Source organism: Helianthus annuus, chromosome 8, assembly GCF_002127325.2.
Source record: "Helianthus annuus cultivar XRQ/B chromosome 8, HanXRQr2.0-SUNRISE, whole genome shotgun sequence".
Taxonomy (NCBI): domain Eukaryota; kingdom Viridiplantae; phylum Streptophyta; class Magnoliopsida; order Asterales; family Asteraceae; genus Helianthus; species Helianthus annuus.
The window spans coordinates 162,994,139-163,011,745 of NC_035440.2; the positions used below are offsets into that span (position 1 = coordinate 162,994,139).

The window sequence follows — 17,607 nt, forward strand, 5'->3', positions numbered from 1 at the left end:
CACTGTGAGTTCATGTCCCCCTTTTCTCTTAACTGTTTTCAGTTTTATAAACTGCGGGGGTGAAATACATGTTACAATGATTATGGATATGTTATACATGGTATGATTAGCATAAGGAGGGTTATTACTTAGATCATGTGAGTGGGTAGGCAGAAACTTGAGGCCATTAATCCTCGTTGAGGACCGAGGGACATGAGCGGTAGATCTATCTGGGTGTAGCGAGCCCAGCCCCAGGTCCAGCTGAACGGACCTCGGGGTGACTTAGTGCCCGACGCATAAATCCGCTAGGTTTGAGTCATCCCTACTTGCACTTCACACATATCAGTGGACTTGCAACCCATTGGTGATCTCTTTTATTTCCTTATTTGCTACATACCAGGGTTTTTGATAAAGATAAAGGTTTATTTACTCATTTTCGCATGAACTCGCTCAACATTATTGTTGATTTTTCAACTTACATGTATTTCAGGGAATTAAGGATCTGGCACGGTTTAGCAGGATTTCCCGCTGCATTTAGATTCAGAGTCATCCGGGTTCAAGGTTTATGGCTCTTTCCTGGACAAGCCATAGCCTCTGAACCATGTTTATTTTGTTTGTATTATGGTAGTAGTTGTACTGTTTAAGACAAGTAATGATTGTTGGGTGTTTACCCATTTAGACAATGTTTGACAATTTTATTTTTAATGGATGACTTTGCATGATTTTAAATTCATATAGCTTGTTATGGTTAAGCTATGGTATTAAGAAGTCACACCAAATTAACCACGCTTCCGCAAAGCCAGGGTGTGACAGTTTATTGCCCTCATAAAAGAAAACTACTGCCCTCAGCACGAGGTTGAGAAGATTGAGGCGGATTTTGTCTCACTAGTGATGACAAACCTGGATTGTCAAGCATATCTGACAAGCTTTAACACTATGTCACGTCTGGTGCCATATCTTGTGACACCAGAACCTCGAAGGATTGCCCGATTCATTGGGGGCTTAGAGCCGGCGATCAAGGCCAGTGTGAAGGCCTCTAGGCCGACGACCTTCAGGTCAGTTACTGACCTCTCCTTGTCTCTTACACTTGATGCTGTCCGTCTGAGGGCACAAAGGAGCAAGGAGGCTGAAAAGCGAAAACGTGAAGATGATATCTCACGAAAGTCTGGGAAAAAGCACCGTGGAAATAGTGAGAGCAAGAGAGGGTCGGAAGCAAAGAAGGAGGGGCAAGCTGATGGAAGACCTCACTGCAAGGTCTGCAAGAAATCTCACTCCGGGAAGTGTAGGTTTGCGTCTGGTTCACAGTCGCAACAAAAGACTTCATCCTGTGGGCTATGCAAGTCCAAGGATCATAAGACCGTGGAGTGCAAAAAGATAAAGGATGCAACCTGCTATGGTTGTAACGAAAAGGGGCACATAAAGAGTAATTGCCCTAAGTATGCCAAGAAGGCGGAAGAGACTAAGAAGTCAAATGCGAGAGTTTTTCGCTTGGATGCAAAGGAAGCGGTTAAGGACGACAATGTGCTTACAGGTACTTTTCTCGTAAATAATATATTTGCAAGAGTACTATTCGATTCTGGCGCTGATAAGTCCTTTGTAGACCAGAAATTTTGCCAACTACTAAATATGCCTATCAAAACCCTTGACGTGAAATACGAAGTAGAGTTAGCAGACGGCACGATAGAAACCGTCTCTACTGTTCTAGAAGGATGTGAAATGTCCATTAGGAACCATTCTTTTCCTTTATCTCTACTTCCTTTCAAACTGGCGGGTTTTGACATTGTGCTAGGCATGGACTGGTTATCCCGTAATCAGGCCCAAATCATTTGCGGCAAAAGGCAGATAGTCTTAAAGACTCCGAGTGGTGAATCTCTTACCATTCGAGGGGATACGCATTACGGATTGCCCGAAGACGTATCTATGCTGAAAGCTTCAAGGTGTTTGAACAGAGGCTGTGTAATTTACATGGCTCAGGTGATAATTGAGGAACCAAAGCCGAAGATCGAGGATCTTCCTGTCATTTCTGAATACCCCGAGGTTTTTCCTGAAGAACTACCTGGTTTGCCACCAGATAGACAAGTGGAGTTCAGAATTGACATCATTCCTGGAGCAGCTCCAATAGCAAGAGCACCTTACAGATTAGCTCCGACGGAAATGAAAGAACTGAGGACCCAGTTGGATGAACTGCTGGCGAAAGGTTTTATCAGACCTAGTTCATCTCCCTGGGGAGCTCCTGTCCTATTTGTAAAGAAGAAGGACGGATCGATGCGGTTGTGCATCGACTATAGAGAACTGAATAAAGTTACCATAAAGAATAGATATCCTTTACCAAGGATCGATGATCTGTTCGATCAGCTGCAAGGAGCGAGCTACTTCTCAAAGATCGACTTAAGGTCGGGTTATCATCAATTAAGGGTCAGAGATGAAGATGTACACAAGACTGCATTTAGGACTCGCTATGGTCATTACGAGTTCCTAGTGATGCCTTTTGGGCTCACAAATGCACCGGCTGCGTTCATGGATCTCATGAATCGCGTTTGCAAGCCGTACTTGGATAAATTCGTCATAGTCTTCATCGACGATATCCTTATTTATTCCAAGAATCAAGCTGACCACGAGAAGCACATCCGTTGCATTCTCGAATTACTACAGCGTGAGAAACTCTACGCCAAATTCTCGAAATGTGAATTCTGGCTACGAGAGGTCCAATTTTTAGGACACGTTGTAAGCGAACGTGGTATCCAAGTGGATCCCGCTAAGGTGGAGGCGGTCATGAACTGGCAAGAGCCAAAGACGCCTACCGAAATCCGTAGCTTCCTGGGTTAGCAGGATACTACCGGAGATTTATTGAAAATTTCTCGAGGATTGCTGCGCCCTTGACTTCTTTGACCAAGAAGAAAGAAAAGTACATTTGGGGCCCAAAGCAACAAGAGTCCTTCGAAATCCTGAAGCAGAAGCTAAGCAACGCTCCTGTGTTAACATTACCAGAAGGTACTGATGAGTTCGTGGTTTACTGCGACGCATCACACACAGGCATGGGGTGTGTGCTTATGCAGAAGGGCAAGGTGATTGCCTATACTTCAAGGCAATTTAAGGTGCATGAAAAGAATTACACCACCCATGATTTGGAGTTGGGTGTCGTTGTATTTGCACTGAAGTTGTGGAGGCATTACCTTTATGGTATTAAATTTGTGATTTATTCTGATCACAAAAGCCTCCAGCACCTGTTCAACCAGAAAGAGTTGAACATGAGGCAACGCCGTTGGATGGAAACCCTGAATGATTATGACTGCGAAATCAGGTACCATCCCGGCAAGGCGAATGTGGTCGCCGATGCCTTGAGCAGGAAGGAAAGGGTAAAACCCATTCGAATCAATGCCAAGAGCATTGAGGTTAAGAATAATTTGATGGAAAGGATATTAGCTGCGCAGCGTGAGGCTGTGTTGGAAGCTAATTATCCTAATGAAAAGCTGGGAGTAACTGAGGAGCAGTTGACTCTTAGCAAGGATGGAATTCTTAGACTGAACGGACGTATATGGGTTCCGATTTATGGAGGACTACGAGATGTTGTTCTCCAGGAAGCCCATAGTTCCAAATACTCAGTCCATCCGGGTGCTGACAAAATGTACCAAGACTTAAAGGCAAATTATTGGTGGATAGGCTTGAAAAAGTCTGTAGCCGCCCACGTAGCAAAGTGCTTGACTTGTGCTCAAGTCAAAGCCGAGCACCAAAAGCCGTCTGGCTTGCTACAACAGCCTGAACTTCCCGAGTGGAAGTGGGAATGCGTAACTATGGACTTCATAACCAAGTTACCCAAAACCAGGAAAGGAAACGATACAATATGGGTCATAGTCGATAGGCTGACTAAATCAGCTCATTTTCTACCCATCAAGGAGACGTATAGCTCCGATATGTTAGCCCAACTTTATGTTGATAAGATTGTAGCCTTACACGGCATACCTGTGTCTATTATCTCCGACAGGGATACTAGGTACACATCTCATTTCTGGAAAAGTTTCCAGCAATCTTTGGGCACGCGTCTAAACTTTAGTACGGCTTACCATCCACAGACGGACGGTCAAAGTGAGCGTACTATCCAAACGCTAGAAGACATGCTTCGTGCATATGCGATCGATTTAGGTGGTAACTGGGATAAAAACCTACCCCTGATCGAATTCTCCTACAATAATAGCTACCACACCAGCATAAAGGCTGCGCCTTTTAAGGCATTATATGGTAGGAAATGTAGATCGCCTGTTTGTTGGGCGGAAGTAGGAGAGGTCCAATTATCGGGACCAGAGATTGTTTTCCAGACTACGGACAAGATTGTCCAGATCCGGGAACGTCTCAAGGCTGCCCGCGATAGGCAGAAGAGCTACGCTGATCCAAAGCGTAAGGATTTTCACTTCGAAGTGGGTGAAAAGGTATTACTTAAAGTATCACCCTGGAAGGGGGTGATGCGTTTCGGCAAGAAAGGCAAACTGAGTCCGAGATACATAGGACCATTTGAGGTCATTGAACGGGTCGGATCAGTTGCCTATAAACTGAACTTGCCTGAAGAGCTCAATGGAATTCACAATGTGTTCCACATCTGCAATCTCAAAAAGTGCTTCGCCGACGAATCGTTGGTGATTCCACACACAGATGTGCATATAGATGAGAGCTTAAAGTTCATAGAAAAACCTTTGTCGATTGAAGATCGACAGGTGAAGAAGCTTCGCAGAAAGCACGTACCGATTGTAAAAGTCAAATGGGATGCTCGTAGAGGTCCTGAATATACGTGGGAAGTCGAAGCTACAATGAAAGAAAAGTACCCCTATTTATTTGAGTAAATCTCGGGTCGAGATTTATTTTAAGGAGGTGAGGATGTAACACCTCGAATTTTTGTGTCCAATGATGTGTTAACACGTGTCATTTGTTTACACGTGGCATCTATAATAAATAAAGGACTAATTTTGACAAACCTTGAAAGTATATAAATTCGAGGGTTATAAATGTCAACAAGGGTAATATACTGTATAGTAACCCTAAATAAATGCTTGTACCTTCAAACGAATAAATCATAAATCGTACGGAAGCGAAACGCGGAAGAAAGTGAGAGATTACGAACTACAGGGGTTAACTGTGTCAACATGTTTAATATTACCTCTGAGTGACCCTTTAACGTTCCCAAGGATTCGTAACAGTATTATACGCTCACTAGAATATACTGTAAAAATTCCGCGAAGTTCCGTCTTAAAACGAAAGAGTTATACTCAAATTCGTATGAGAAGGGTTAAAAGCGTCAATAATGAAAGTTAAGGCTTTCTGAACAATTAATAAAATAAACCGGGGACTTAATAGCGCGGGTAAATAACACGAGGCCCCTATCGGTAAATAACCGAGGGCCAAACCGCAAAGTTACCCCTTCAAACCCGAAAGGTCAGGTAAATCATTACGAAAGATTTCGTTATTAATTACCTGGATTCTGTAATCATGACAAAAGATTTAAAATTTCTGAAATCTTAACCCCACGCGGCCCGCATTGCATATTGGGTTAAGTTGAGGCGGGCCGCGAGCCTCCTCAATTACGCGTCTGGTATCTAGATCCCAGGCGGCCCGCATTATAAACGCATGGAATGTCCATGCGGGCCGCATTAGACGCCCAGATGCAGAATTGTTGTAACTACTTGGCCTTTGGACCATTTGAACGACCAAACACCAATCAATGAGGCATGGGTGCCCCCTACTCGACCCATAACCCTCTAATACACCTGTCATTCATCCAAGGGCACTTGTAGAGTTGTGTGTAATGATCTTGAGCCATGACATTTGCTATAAATAGCACTAGTAAGTTCATAACATTCATCACACTCAAAAACACATTCTCTGGTCATCTCAAGAGCTAATAAGCATCCTTCTCTGCTCCATATTCAAGTTCTAACTTCTGTAAGTTACCTTGATCATCCGTAGTTCAGTTTATGCTTAGTATTTAGCTAAAAACCAAACCGTCGTAAAAACGGTTTGACTTTAAATTATGTCCATGATGGTTCTGTCTTATGACGAATCAAAGGTGGTTATAAGTTGGTATCAATGGAGGTAATAAACCCCTAAAAGGGTTCCCTCTGATCACCACTCTAACTATGTCAAATATCGAGTCAAACGTGCGGTTAAAAAGTCAACAGAAAGCTATTTTAGCGATTGATGCATAATCTGTAATGTATATGTTATGGAACCTGTTTTGATAATCATAAAACATGATAATAAGTAAATAAACTTGTTTGCGCTCGTTTGAATCGATCATTTGCTATATGGAACCGGTTCGGAGCCGAATGTCGCAAAAGTTTGACTTTTGCTTTGACTTCAGTTCTGGCCCGTTTAATAAGGTATAAATATACCTTAGGACTCTCTTAAGATCAGGTCACGTGTTGGTATAAACCTCTGTCGTCGGTTCATGAGTTATCCGAGTCTTTTACGTATTTCCGTCATTCGCCTAAAAGTTGACCGTAACGGCCTTTTAAAATTAAAACGAGTATTTCGGACACGTGAATGGACCAAAACCTTGCTGATTAAATTATAAGCATGTCCTTAAAGTTTCACGTCAATCCGAGGTCTAGAATGAGAGTTATGCTAAAAAGCGCAACTAAAGTAAACTTTAGTAATTAACGACGCAATTAGCATAACACCTATCTAAACCGAGATTTCGTCACCAAAACTTTTACCCACTGTATTAAAATAATATTTTGGGAATTTTAAAGATTTTTAATAATTTTTACCTTGCTCATAACCTGCGGTTATGGCTACGGTTCGGTTAATACCGAATATGCCCTTTTCGGCCAAAATATGAGTTCTACAAGGTCTTTTGACCCGATTCCAGTTGCTACTGGTTTTAAATAATAAATAAAGTATTTTAAGCTTTATAAGCTGTTCGGGAAACTCAGATTTCCTGTAGAACTCGAAAAGCCCTTTTAAAGTCTTTAAAATGACCGAAAAGCCCCTACGGGGCATAATATTAACTTAAACTCGTTACGGGCGTCACGGAAGGTATCCTACTGATACCACAACCCATTTAAGGCATATTGACTTAGGAAATAAGCGTACGACTCTCATAGTTAACCGTTTCGCCTATTGCGCGCACGGTTCGGCTTATGAAACTAGAAAAAAAAAGGCTTATGAAACTAGTTTTCATGGGTCAAATAATATCATTTGAACCCCAAAATCCAGAGTGTGAACCATTAACCCATATAAAACAAGTCTCTGAACTTGTTGGGTCAGAATCACACTCCATTCTCGGTTTTCGCCTTTTCGCGCGATTAAACCATATCTATATATATCGGAACCAACCGGTCTAGGCTACGGCCATTATAACAACCCGTTAGGATTCTAAGAGGTTAATTAAAACCTTCGTTCCAGATTAGGAGCCCCAGTAAAAGCTATCGGTGATTTAATCCAATTAAGGAAATATACTTGCAAAGGTAAATACTTTAACTTATTTCCCCTATATGGGCTTGGGTTACGGTATATTAATACCGCTTGATTGAGCATTATATAATTCCATCGCTTAGGTGGTTAATTGATTAAATATGATCGGCTCATTTAAACAGTTTTGTTGCTTATAAGCCTTTGGGGGGTTTAATGACCGTTGTCCCGGATATCCTTGGCATCATTTTACGAAATGGCCACGACCATCGACATCCCGGTGTAGGCGTACACCCGGTATAAAGTGTCGACATTAAATTTAAAAGACGTAGCCGTTGGTTTTTGTACTACGGTTTTACGCAAACGTGGTGTGTCTATAAATCTTTAACCCGGCACGACCCGGGCTACTGAACGCATAAAAGAACATGTAAAACGTTCACAAGATTTTATTATAATTTACCCAAGTTATAAAAGAGTTTGTGCCTGGTGCATTCAAATCAATTTTAATAAACATTTTCAAATGTGTCAGTTGAATGTATTTACCAGTGTAAACTGACGTATTTTCCCCAAAAAGATTAAGTGCAGGTACCTAAACGTAAATTGGCTGGTATTAGCTCCCTAGCGTCGGGATAAGTCTCGCAAGCTTGATTGCAGTATCTGATGGAACAATACTTTATGATTATTTACGATCCACTGTGGATATATTCAACCCCTGTAATACATTTTGATATTACAATCAGAGGTTGAAATTTATATATTTATCTTATGCTTCCGCTGTGCATTATATAATTGTGTGGTTTGACTATATTGTTGCCAACATCGTCACGGTAATCCCCCACCGGGCCCACCGGTGAGACACGTGGAAATCGGGGTGTGACAATGAATCATCATAACTTGTTTATTTCTTGATTAAGATAACATATTTTGGTTTTTGCAACAATTTGTTCTTTTTTAGGTCCAACACTTAAACAAAGACAGAGTGACGGATCTAACCCATTAGTCAGAGGAGCTTAATTCTTACAAGGTAAACTAGGATCTCCGGTAACTAACACGACGCATAGCCCTCCTAGCGTCCTAGCCAAGAAAATAACATTTTAGGGGTTTGGTTTTACTCTGTAAATTACAGTATTCGTATATCACGTCCAACTTAAAAAAAAAAAATCTCATAAAAATCGTTAGTATACAAATTTTATTCTTTTTCACTCAAATGAAAATAAATTGCCATCGTTGAAAATAACTGAAAGGTCCACCTTATCTTTGACGTGGGTTGGGTACGAAGGATGACTAGTTACGCAAGTCGGGTCATTTACATAAACAGTCAATTGTATCAACTATCAACAACAGTCCATACTCCGTACATGAACCGGACCACATATGGACCCCATTTTCGGTGCAGGACTTTAGGTGGCAGAATTCAGAAAGTTAGAGGGTCATAATAGCGTATTAAAACAAGTTTAACTTGAAGTTGCTAACCCTTTTATACGTGTCAAAAGATTCTGTTATTTCTTTTATTTTTTTAAATTTTCAAATAATAAATATATATTATCATAGGAATAAAAAGTCATGAAATATTGTGTACTGTTAATTAAGTATTTAATTTATATGAAGATAATGAAAATAATTACTAGAAAATCTAATCTAATCTAATTAAATCAAATCATTTTTTATATATAGTAGAAATTAAGCTAATATATATGTTAAGTGGCAGAATTTTGTGTTTAGCAAGATAGGATTTGCTATTTAGAAGAGGGTAGCGGCGCAACTTGTTGCTCGTCTACCTGTCATTAGTATGTAATCGTCTCTGTTTTAAAATTTTTCACTAGAAAAAAAAACTAACAACTTTACCATATCAATCATGGCAGTTGTAGAATATTCAGCAAAATATATAAAAACATAGTTTATTCTTTGTGTTAGTTGTGGAATATTCAGCAAAAATATATGAAAACATTAGATTAAAATACTAAAATATGTATTATATAGTAATTTAATCGTTTGAAAGTTATGGTGGGAGTCAAAAAAGGAAAATAAATAGAAGAAAAAAACAGTGAAAATGTGTTGAAGGGTTCAAGGGTTATGGGTATAAAGTAATATTTTTTTTTTTAAACAAGCTCCTTGATATCTCTTTCCTGTCACATTATGTGGACTTGTAATCCTTTTCTTTGGAACATGTGTAATTAGTACCCTCTTTACGAAACAAATAATTTTTTAGAATCAATATTTATTAGAATTAAGTTAAGAAAAAAGTTAATAACTTAAACGAGAAAAGATTCAATGCGGTTATTACGTTAATAAATTTCAAATAACTTAAACGGAAAAAACAAAGGAGAGTAAAGAATAGGTGCGATTATTAAGTTAAGAAAAAGGTTTTTAGAAGATAACTTAAAGAAAATCTACCGAGAAACCAATGATGGTTACACATTTGTTGCATATGTGTGCAAATGTGGGGTTAACTTACTTGGTAGAGAAATATACTTCTTAGAGAAGAGGTCTCGGGTTCAGTCCTGAGCAAGTGAATAATTTAGAATTGTCGGTGTAATATAGTAGGAGCAAACATTGTCATTAAAAAAAATGAGTCATGTTTGCGGGTTGACGGTTTGAACATAACACAAACCCAAAAATCATATCAGACACAAACGCATATACAACATGAGTTATAGTGGGTTGATACGAACATGACTTATTAAACAATTACAATTAAACTATAACATTTAGCGCTTATTTCTCTTTAACCTTTGACATAAAATAATCAATCGATTGAGTTATAAGACACATCACATTTAAAACAATACATATACAACATTATATAGATCAACCCATAAATCAGTTAAATCAACCCAAACATGACCCACATAGCTCATCTCTCTTTTAGCTTAGGTTCTAAATAATTTACACCCCGACCATCATAGGGGAGGGAACATAACTCATAAGTGGTTGAGTCGGAAGAGAGGGAAGTAGCCATAAATGGAGAATTTTGGATTGTTAATATATTGGCTCGTTAAACATGGGGACATGATATTTAGCAACCAATTTGAAAGGTTTTGGGCCCATATAACCAAACCAATCACATGGATTTGAATATTCAATGGGTACATTATTAATAAAATTAAAATTAAAAGAAGTATCATGATGTAAAACATGAATAATCTCATTCCCAAATAAAAATGCAACAATGTTGGTTTCAAACAAGAGAACAAAACTTTTGATGCTCACCATATCTCAATAAACAAAAGATAAACTCATACAACGTTATTAATATCACAAGTGAGAGATAAGAACATAAAACAACTTTAAAAACATGGAGTTATGAACCCTCTACTCTTTCTTCTCTCGTTAGCATCCAAACCGGACCACGGGCTTGACCTAGTAGGCGGCATGATTTGACCATCCACAAACAACGTGTTTGAGGAGTCCCTAAAAGGCTGAGCCAGCGTGAGCTCATCGGCTCCATAAACAAGAGGACTATGTTGGCCTCGTCTATGATCTTGAGCCGCTCTTCTTTCCACTTCTAGAAAGTGACCAAGGGGTACGATGTTGTTTCTAGAGCCCTCAACTACGTCGTCGTTGTCTCTATGGCATAAACATAAACAAAAACCAAAACACCAAGGTTTCGGTTTAGGGTTAGGTTTTGTCTTGGTTTCTAAAGATAGTGTTTGGGTTAATATTTTGCCTCTTCTTAGGGATCTTCTTGAGAGCTCTACAATGCTTGAAACACCCATGAGGTTCCCTAGAGTGATGCTCCTATCATGAAAGAAAGATCCTGTCGACTGCATGCATGATATATGAATTATGATCTCATTACAAACGTTAAAGAATTTAAATTAATTATCAATTGTAATATCAAATGTAATATTGTATATTAGTGTATGTTCTATACACACGCATCCTTCATATATATGACCAAAATGTCGTTTTTTTAGATATAAAAACATCACAAAATGTCTAAATCTAATGACTAGTGGATTAGTTGTCCATAACTTGGGTACTGATAAACTATATTCTTTTTCTTTTTAATTATGTGATTTAATATATTATATTTACTTTTCTCAAATATTGTGTAGTATATAATATTATTAATAAAAATCCATATATCTAGTGTAGTTTGGTGTTTGTTTGTCAATATTTTGTATGTTTTATTGAAAACTGAGTTTATTTAAGCTATATTTTGATATTACAAAACAAAAAGATAACCAATTATCAAAAAAAAAAAAAAAACACTACTTTAAATATAACTTGATTTTAACATAATTGATATCAAAATTTAGATTACAAAAATGAAAGAACTGTGTATTTAGAATTTGTTAATGTTAATAAAAAAAAATTAGAGAAAAATCATGTTACATATATTAAATTAAAGTTAAAAAAGTAAACTTTATAAAAGAGAATCGTTTTATCAACTTCGAGACATATGAATTTTCATAGTTATGGGCATTAAACCTATCGATATTACAACAAAAAAGATATTACCAGCTTTACAAACCCTTTTCCATTAAAAAAAATTACGAATCTTGATGGCCTGTTACTCTTTCAAAATGGATGAAGATTAGACCTTTAAACCAAAAATAATATCGTATAGATTATTCATATCTTACTTGAATTAATGACTTGTATATTATATAAATACTATTTCCAATATACAACAACAAAACCTTTTTTTAACAGCAGATTTGGATCATTGACGGACCACTGGAGTATCATAGTGTCACCAATGGAACCGTCAATCATATTTTCATATCCATCTTCACTAGCCAATAATCCCTATACACCTATTCAGAAAGAAACCCAATAAATCAGAAAAAACCCCTCTTATGAAAATCAAACCCAGAAACTAATTCCATAGGATACCAAAAAATCTTAATTTGTGTTATGAACTTCAGCCAAGTTAGCCTTAATAAGCGCTAGCATCACCTCCTTTTCATAAAGTAAAAGAAAATTTAATTATTATTTTCTAAAAAGATAGACACGACTTCCCAAAAATGGTAATAATTTACTTCTCTCAATGTAGAAAAGTTTTTTAATCATCTACTTTAACTCGTTAATCTTGCACCAAAAGAAGACATGGCTAAATGATCCAAACTACTAAGAGACAATCTTAATCAAATGTTTAATAATACAAACTTAATTACACTTATTGTGTAAGCCATGCCCTACTCTTATCCCTTCTCATTTTTTGAACGGCAAATTTGGATCAATAACGGACCACTAAAGTATTATCGTGTCACCAGCAAAACGCCCGATTATATTCATCTTCACTAAGTAATAATCCATATACTCTTATGCCTTCTTATGAAATATCTAATGGTATAGGATTATTGCAACTAGTACTCTATGCGTTGATGGTTGTACCTCAACGTGAAAAGTAGAAAAAGTTTTCTCATCGGAATGATCACATATAATACATTTTTCCATGAATCTAATCAAGTCTTTTTGAGTTGGGCCCTTTGAATTGGCAACTTTATATTTGGACAATATCATTTTCCATAAGAAAAAAGACAATAATTCACCAAAATTACAAAACTAGTAGTGTGCCAAGGACCAAGGTGTAAAACATACCACAAACTTGTAGCAGGATCATAGTACGAACCCATGTTATATCAGTTTCAACATATAATTGGTTTTTGAAAAATGCTTCCATACATATAAATCTACATGAGCTGATCACGCAAGATTTGTTAGACTTGCGTCTCTAAAAAAAACATAACCATGAATAGAAGTTTTTAGAGATGTAGGATAACTATTATGAACTTTTAGGGGAGTGTATAGATTTTCATCGGAAATTTGTCTTAGGGCTATCGTTTTACCCTCACTTAGCTTTTGCCTAAACTTTCATTTGTCTTACCTTACCTTACCTTTGCTTTGGTTTGGTTTTGTCTTGTCCTAGATATATTAGGGGAACCTATAAATAATTTCAAGGGAATTTGTACTACCTTTTTAGGTCTCTTTGCTCCTTGCTCTTCATTGTGTTAATAATACACTTCCTTTACCAATTTATTTTATCGGTAATTATTACTATAACTATTAGCAATCTTTGTCTTTTTGTTGGCCCTGGTGTTAATTTCTTAGCCACATTTGTGTTACTTGATTCACAATTTACATGAAAATCTTGGTTTCTAGAACCGGAGATCTTAGTGGAGCAGCCTCCTAATACTTTGGGGTGGAGAAAATGTTTGCCCTCGTTTTAGTGGGAGCAGCCTCCCAATACCATGGGGTAAAAGAAAGTTTTGCCCTCATCCTACCCTTCTGAGACCCTATCATTAGATTTTATTGGATACGTTTCTAGCTATACTAAAAAAGTCTTTAAAACCTAAGAAGTGTGAAATTGATTGTGGATCGTTGATGAAGGGTAATCAAGATTTAAGATTTCAAATGGACGCAAGATTTGGCAAGAAATGACCAAAGGGTAATAGCAGTTGTTGCTCTCTTTTTTATCGTTCCACCAGTTTTAAGCATGCATATTTTTTCATACTTAATTATTCCTTTTTAAAGAATATATCATAAAATCGAACATCTTTTATATCTATTTTAAAAAGACCATTGCTATATTATAAAAAAAAACAAACATTTATAAAACGTGTTTAGTTGGTTGCATATAAGTTATAATAGTGCATAACGATGCGTTAGCCTCATGTATTATCGTTGCCCAAAATTTCGGGTTTCGTTAGACAATGAACACATTTACCACCAAATCCTGTTGAGACACATAACGCCTCTGAAAATTATAACGTTTTGTAGCAAATCCGAACCTGATATACCTATATATTGAATTATTCTATAACTCTCTCTAAATAAGTGTCCCCATTAACTTTACTATATATGTTTAAGAGCTCCACTACATCAGTGTTACCAGTTGCCTAAAATACCTCTGATACACTAACTCACAAAACCAAATTTAGAGCATATTCCATCATCAAATTATACTTTCTTTCATGTATCAGGAAACATTCAATTCATCCTATAAGTTATAGCCGGGCTATAACACATGTACAATTTTCTGACCTTAATAAATTTACATTACAAAAGAATCTAGCACATTTTTCCAAAACGAACCGGCGCCACCCGTATTCGCCCTTCACCTGTATGTCGCAGAAAATAATGGGGAGAATGGGAGTCGAACCTGAGTTACAAGGAACACCAAGTCTTTCCCCAACCACTCCACCACTACCTCATTGGCATTAACAAAATATTCTAGTTTTTCTTTCTAAGATAGGTAATGAATTTTAGCCATACCTAAAAAACACGAATTGTAGGTATTTTGTGGCAACATTTGTGACGATATATATTTGTCAAAAAATTGTGGGAAATTTTGTCATAGTTTTGTAGCTAACGTGATTTTCGACAATTTTATTTTGCACGAATTTTTTTGTAGCAAATCTGTGGGTAAGACCAATTTCCTACAAATTTGCTACAAATATGGCTGTCACAAAGGAGACAGTTTTCTAGCCTTAGCCGACATCTAAAAGGGGAACTAAGCCTCTAAAAGCTAACGCTAAACCCTAACCCCTAAACCAGTGAAGCTAACATGGCTACGACCCTATGACACTGTATTTTCACATACTAAAATTCCGTGTCAATTTTAGGAAAAAAATGTTTGGTTAACATGACTATTTTCGTAATTTTCCCGAATAAATTAATGTATGCCTAAACAATAGTATCATTAAAAAAAACAAGTTTCTAGTGAGGCATACATACCTCAGTGTCTAAATCTGAAGAAGAATACGAGGAAGATGATGGAGAGCCACTAATCATAGTACTGAATGACACAGCTCTTAGATTCAGAGGCTGCAACCCTAACGGCCATCCACCTTCTTCAACCTGCAGTCAAAACAATCAAATCAACAAACCCAACAAGACCAGACCCAGAAAAAGCTAGCTCACATGGGTTTAGTTTAGTACCTGTCTAGCCATGCATGCACCTGCAAGAGGTGTACCGGTTGGTGTTGTTGTTGCTGGTGCAGTCTGTGTTTGTTTGAATGTGTTTAGTTAGTTGAGAAGGGTCAAGTCATATGATGTTGGATGGGTTGTTGATTTTAATGGTGTTTTAAAGGGTAAAAAACAAAAGAGGCTCAAGTTTACAACACATGGTTTCCTGGCTTAAAGAGAACAAAACATGATGAGGGTCAAAAAGAGGGTCTCACTATCTATCATTACATATACAAATACAAGCCCACTTTACCAAATCAAAAAGTTCGTATCATATTATACTTTTTTCTTTCATTAAACGATATCAACACGCTATTAAAATAATCAGGTTTTGAGACGATCGGTATGTTATTACTTGTTTCATGAGTGTGCGAACGTGTTTTTATATATAAGCATGGTTGTAAAATCCCGATTAATCGCTTGTTTTTTGAGACAATCAGTATGTTATCACTTGTTTCACGCTATTAAAAATCCTGACTAGCCTTCGATTAGTCGTCAATTAATCACTAATCAGAGGTTCACTGATTAATGACTGATTAATCGCTTGTTTTTTGAGACGATCAGTATGTTATCACTTGTTTCACGCTATTAAAAATCCCGACTAGCCTTCGATTAGTCGTCAATTAATCACTAATCAGAGGTTCACTGATTAATGACTGATTAATCGCTAGCCGGTCAACGGCGGTCCTATTCTGGCCAACTTTTGGACAGATCCGGGCAAAATTTCGACCAAATCTTATAAATCTCCGCCAATTACTTAAAAAATGGGTCAATAAGGGGTTAAAACATGACTACTTTAAAAAACTATATATAGAAATGTGTGTGTATGTAACTAAAAATTTCATATAAAAATCCTAAGCATATTAATTCCGATTAACCCTATTAATCCTGATTAATCCCGATTAATCGTTAGTCGTTACCCACCCACCGACTAGCCCCGACCAACTAGCGCCTAGCGATTTTTAAACACTGTATAAGTTGCACGAATTTTGTACCTATTAACCTTGTCTTGTTCTTGAGAAGCATTTATGATAATATTGACACAAAAGAATTAAAAATGTATTAAAAGTTTAAGGAGAATATTTTCTTCTCATTGAGAGTTGGCGAGGAAAAGACATAAAAAGGATCCAATAAAGGAGGGCACTTTTGGTAGGCGGGTGTGTGTGAAATTTTATTTGTAGGGTCTCTATATTACATTTTTAACTAATATTATGATTATTGATGAATCTTGATGATATGCGATCTAATTATAACATTAGGCGTGAAGAAATTGAGGTTAAATTATGTTAGTAATGGTCCATGTCCATATATCAGTTTATGTAGTGGAGCAATTCCTTATATAACTTAAAACACCACATTAATACGACATTATAATAAAAGTTTTGGATCGGCTAATATAACCATTTTATTAGGGAGAACGGGGTGCCTCACGGGTCGGGACTAAGGCTAGTTACCCGACTTGGGTACATCGCCGCTACCCCTCGGGTATGGCACCCGACTTGGTTTCACGGGTTGAGGAACCCGACTAGGGTAGTGTGTGGAGAGGAGAGACATACTTGCAGATGTGTGTTGAGAGGAGAGAGACCTACAAAATCTCGGAGGGAACACCGCCGCCGGTGGAGTAGTCTCCGGATTGTGGTATGCGGGTAGTTGAGGTGACGCAATTGGATTGGTTGATGAGAGGGTATCTTAGCTGAACGCCCCACCCTTCCTTAAAGATATCAAATAAAACACGACCAACTTAGTAATGTTTTAACCTATTAACTCATTTAATTAACTCATTTAATGGGTTTTCTAATGTTCCTAGTTAGCTTTTATATTGGGTTAATTAATTTTCTCTAACTATTACTTTTTGAAAGTGAAAATAACTTTTCGTCTCAGAAAAACACCTTTTAATTTTCAAACAATTTATTTATTAGTTTCTATTAACCATTCTTTAATTATTTCTCTCCACCTCCTCTAATCTCGAGCTAGTTTCTTAGATTGAGAGAGAGAAAAAATCATTTAAAAGAAAATCAATTACAAAATGGTACATCTGAGCCGTAGTAAATAAAAGTTTTAATCAATTACAAATGAACATTAAATGGTAGACATGAAATATGACCCGAGCATGACATGATTTTAAGTGGGTTCAACACGACACACATATATATGGTAATAGATGTATTAAATTGGGGTTTCTTTGTTTCATAATTTTCTAATGGGATAATTTTATGATTATTATTATTATTAATATTATGTTCTCTACTTATTAAGTTATGGGTATCTACATTTGGGCTTTTCCATCATCCCAACTTTAGCTGATAAGGCCAT

At 37.2% G+C, this 17,607-nt stretch overlaps 1 protein-coding gene across 1 annotated transcript; it reads right to left on the reverse strand.

Annotated features, from left to right (window-relative positions):
- Positions 1-10,501: 10,501 nt before the first annotated feature.
- On the reverse strand, positions 10,502-15,476 carry LOC110873686 (uncharacterized protein At3g17950). Its single transcript, XM_022122681.2, has 3 exons — positions 15,268-15,476; positions 15,064-15,186; positions 10,502-11,141 (listed from the first exon to the last, which is right to left on the reverse strand). The coding sequence occupies exons 1-3, from the start codon at positions 15,277-15,279 to the stop codon at positions 10,665-10,667; spliced, it is 612 nt and encodes a 203-aa protein (XP_021978373.1). The 5' UTR covers positions 15,280-15,476; the 3' UTR covers positions 10,502-10,664.
- Positions 15,477-17,607: the final 2,131 nt, after the last annotated feature.

What these genes read in the sequence shown, in the direction of transcription:
- LOC110873686 (XM_022122681.2), bottom strand. An exon ending in CTTCAGATTTAGACACTGAG is followed by an intron (nt 11,142 to 15,063) that starts GTATGTATGCCT and finishes TCATGCATGCAG; the next exon opens with TCGACAGGATCTTTCTTTCA.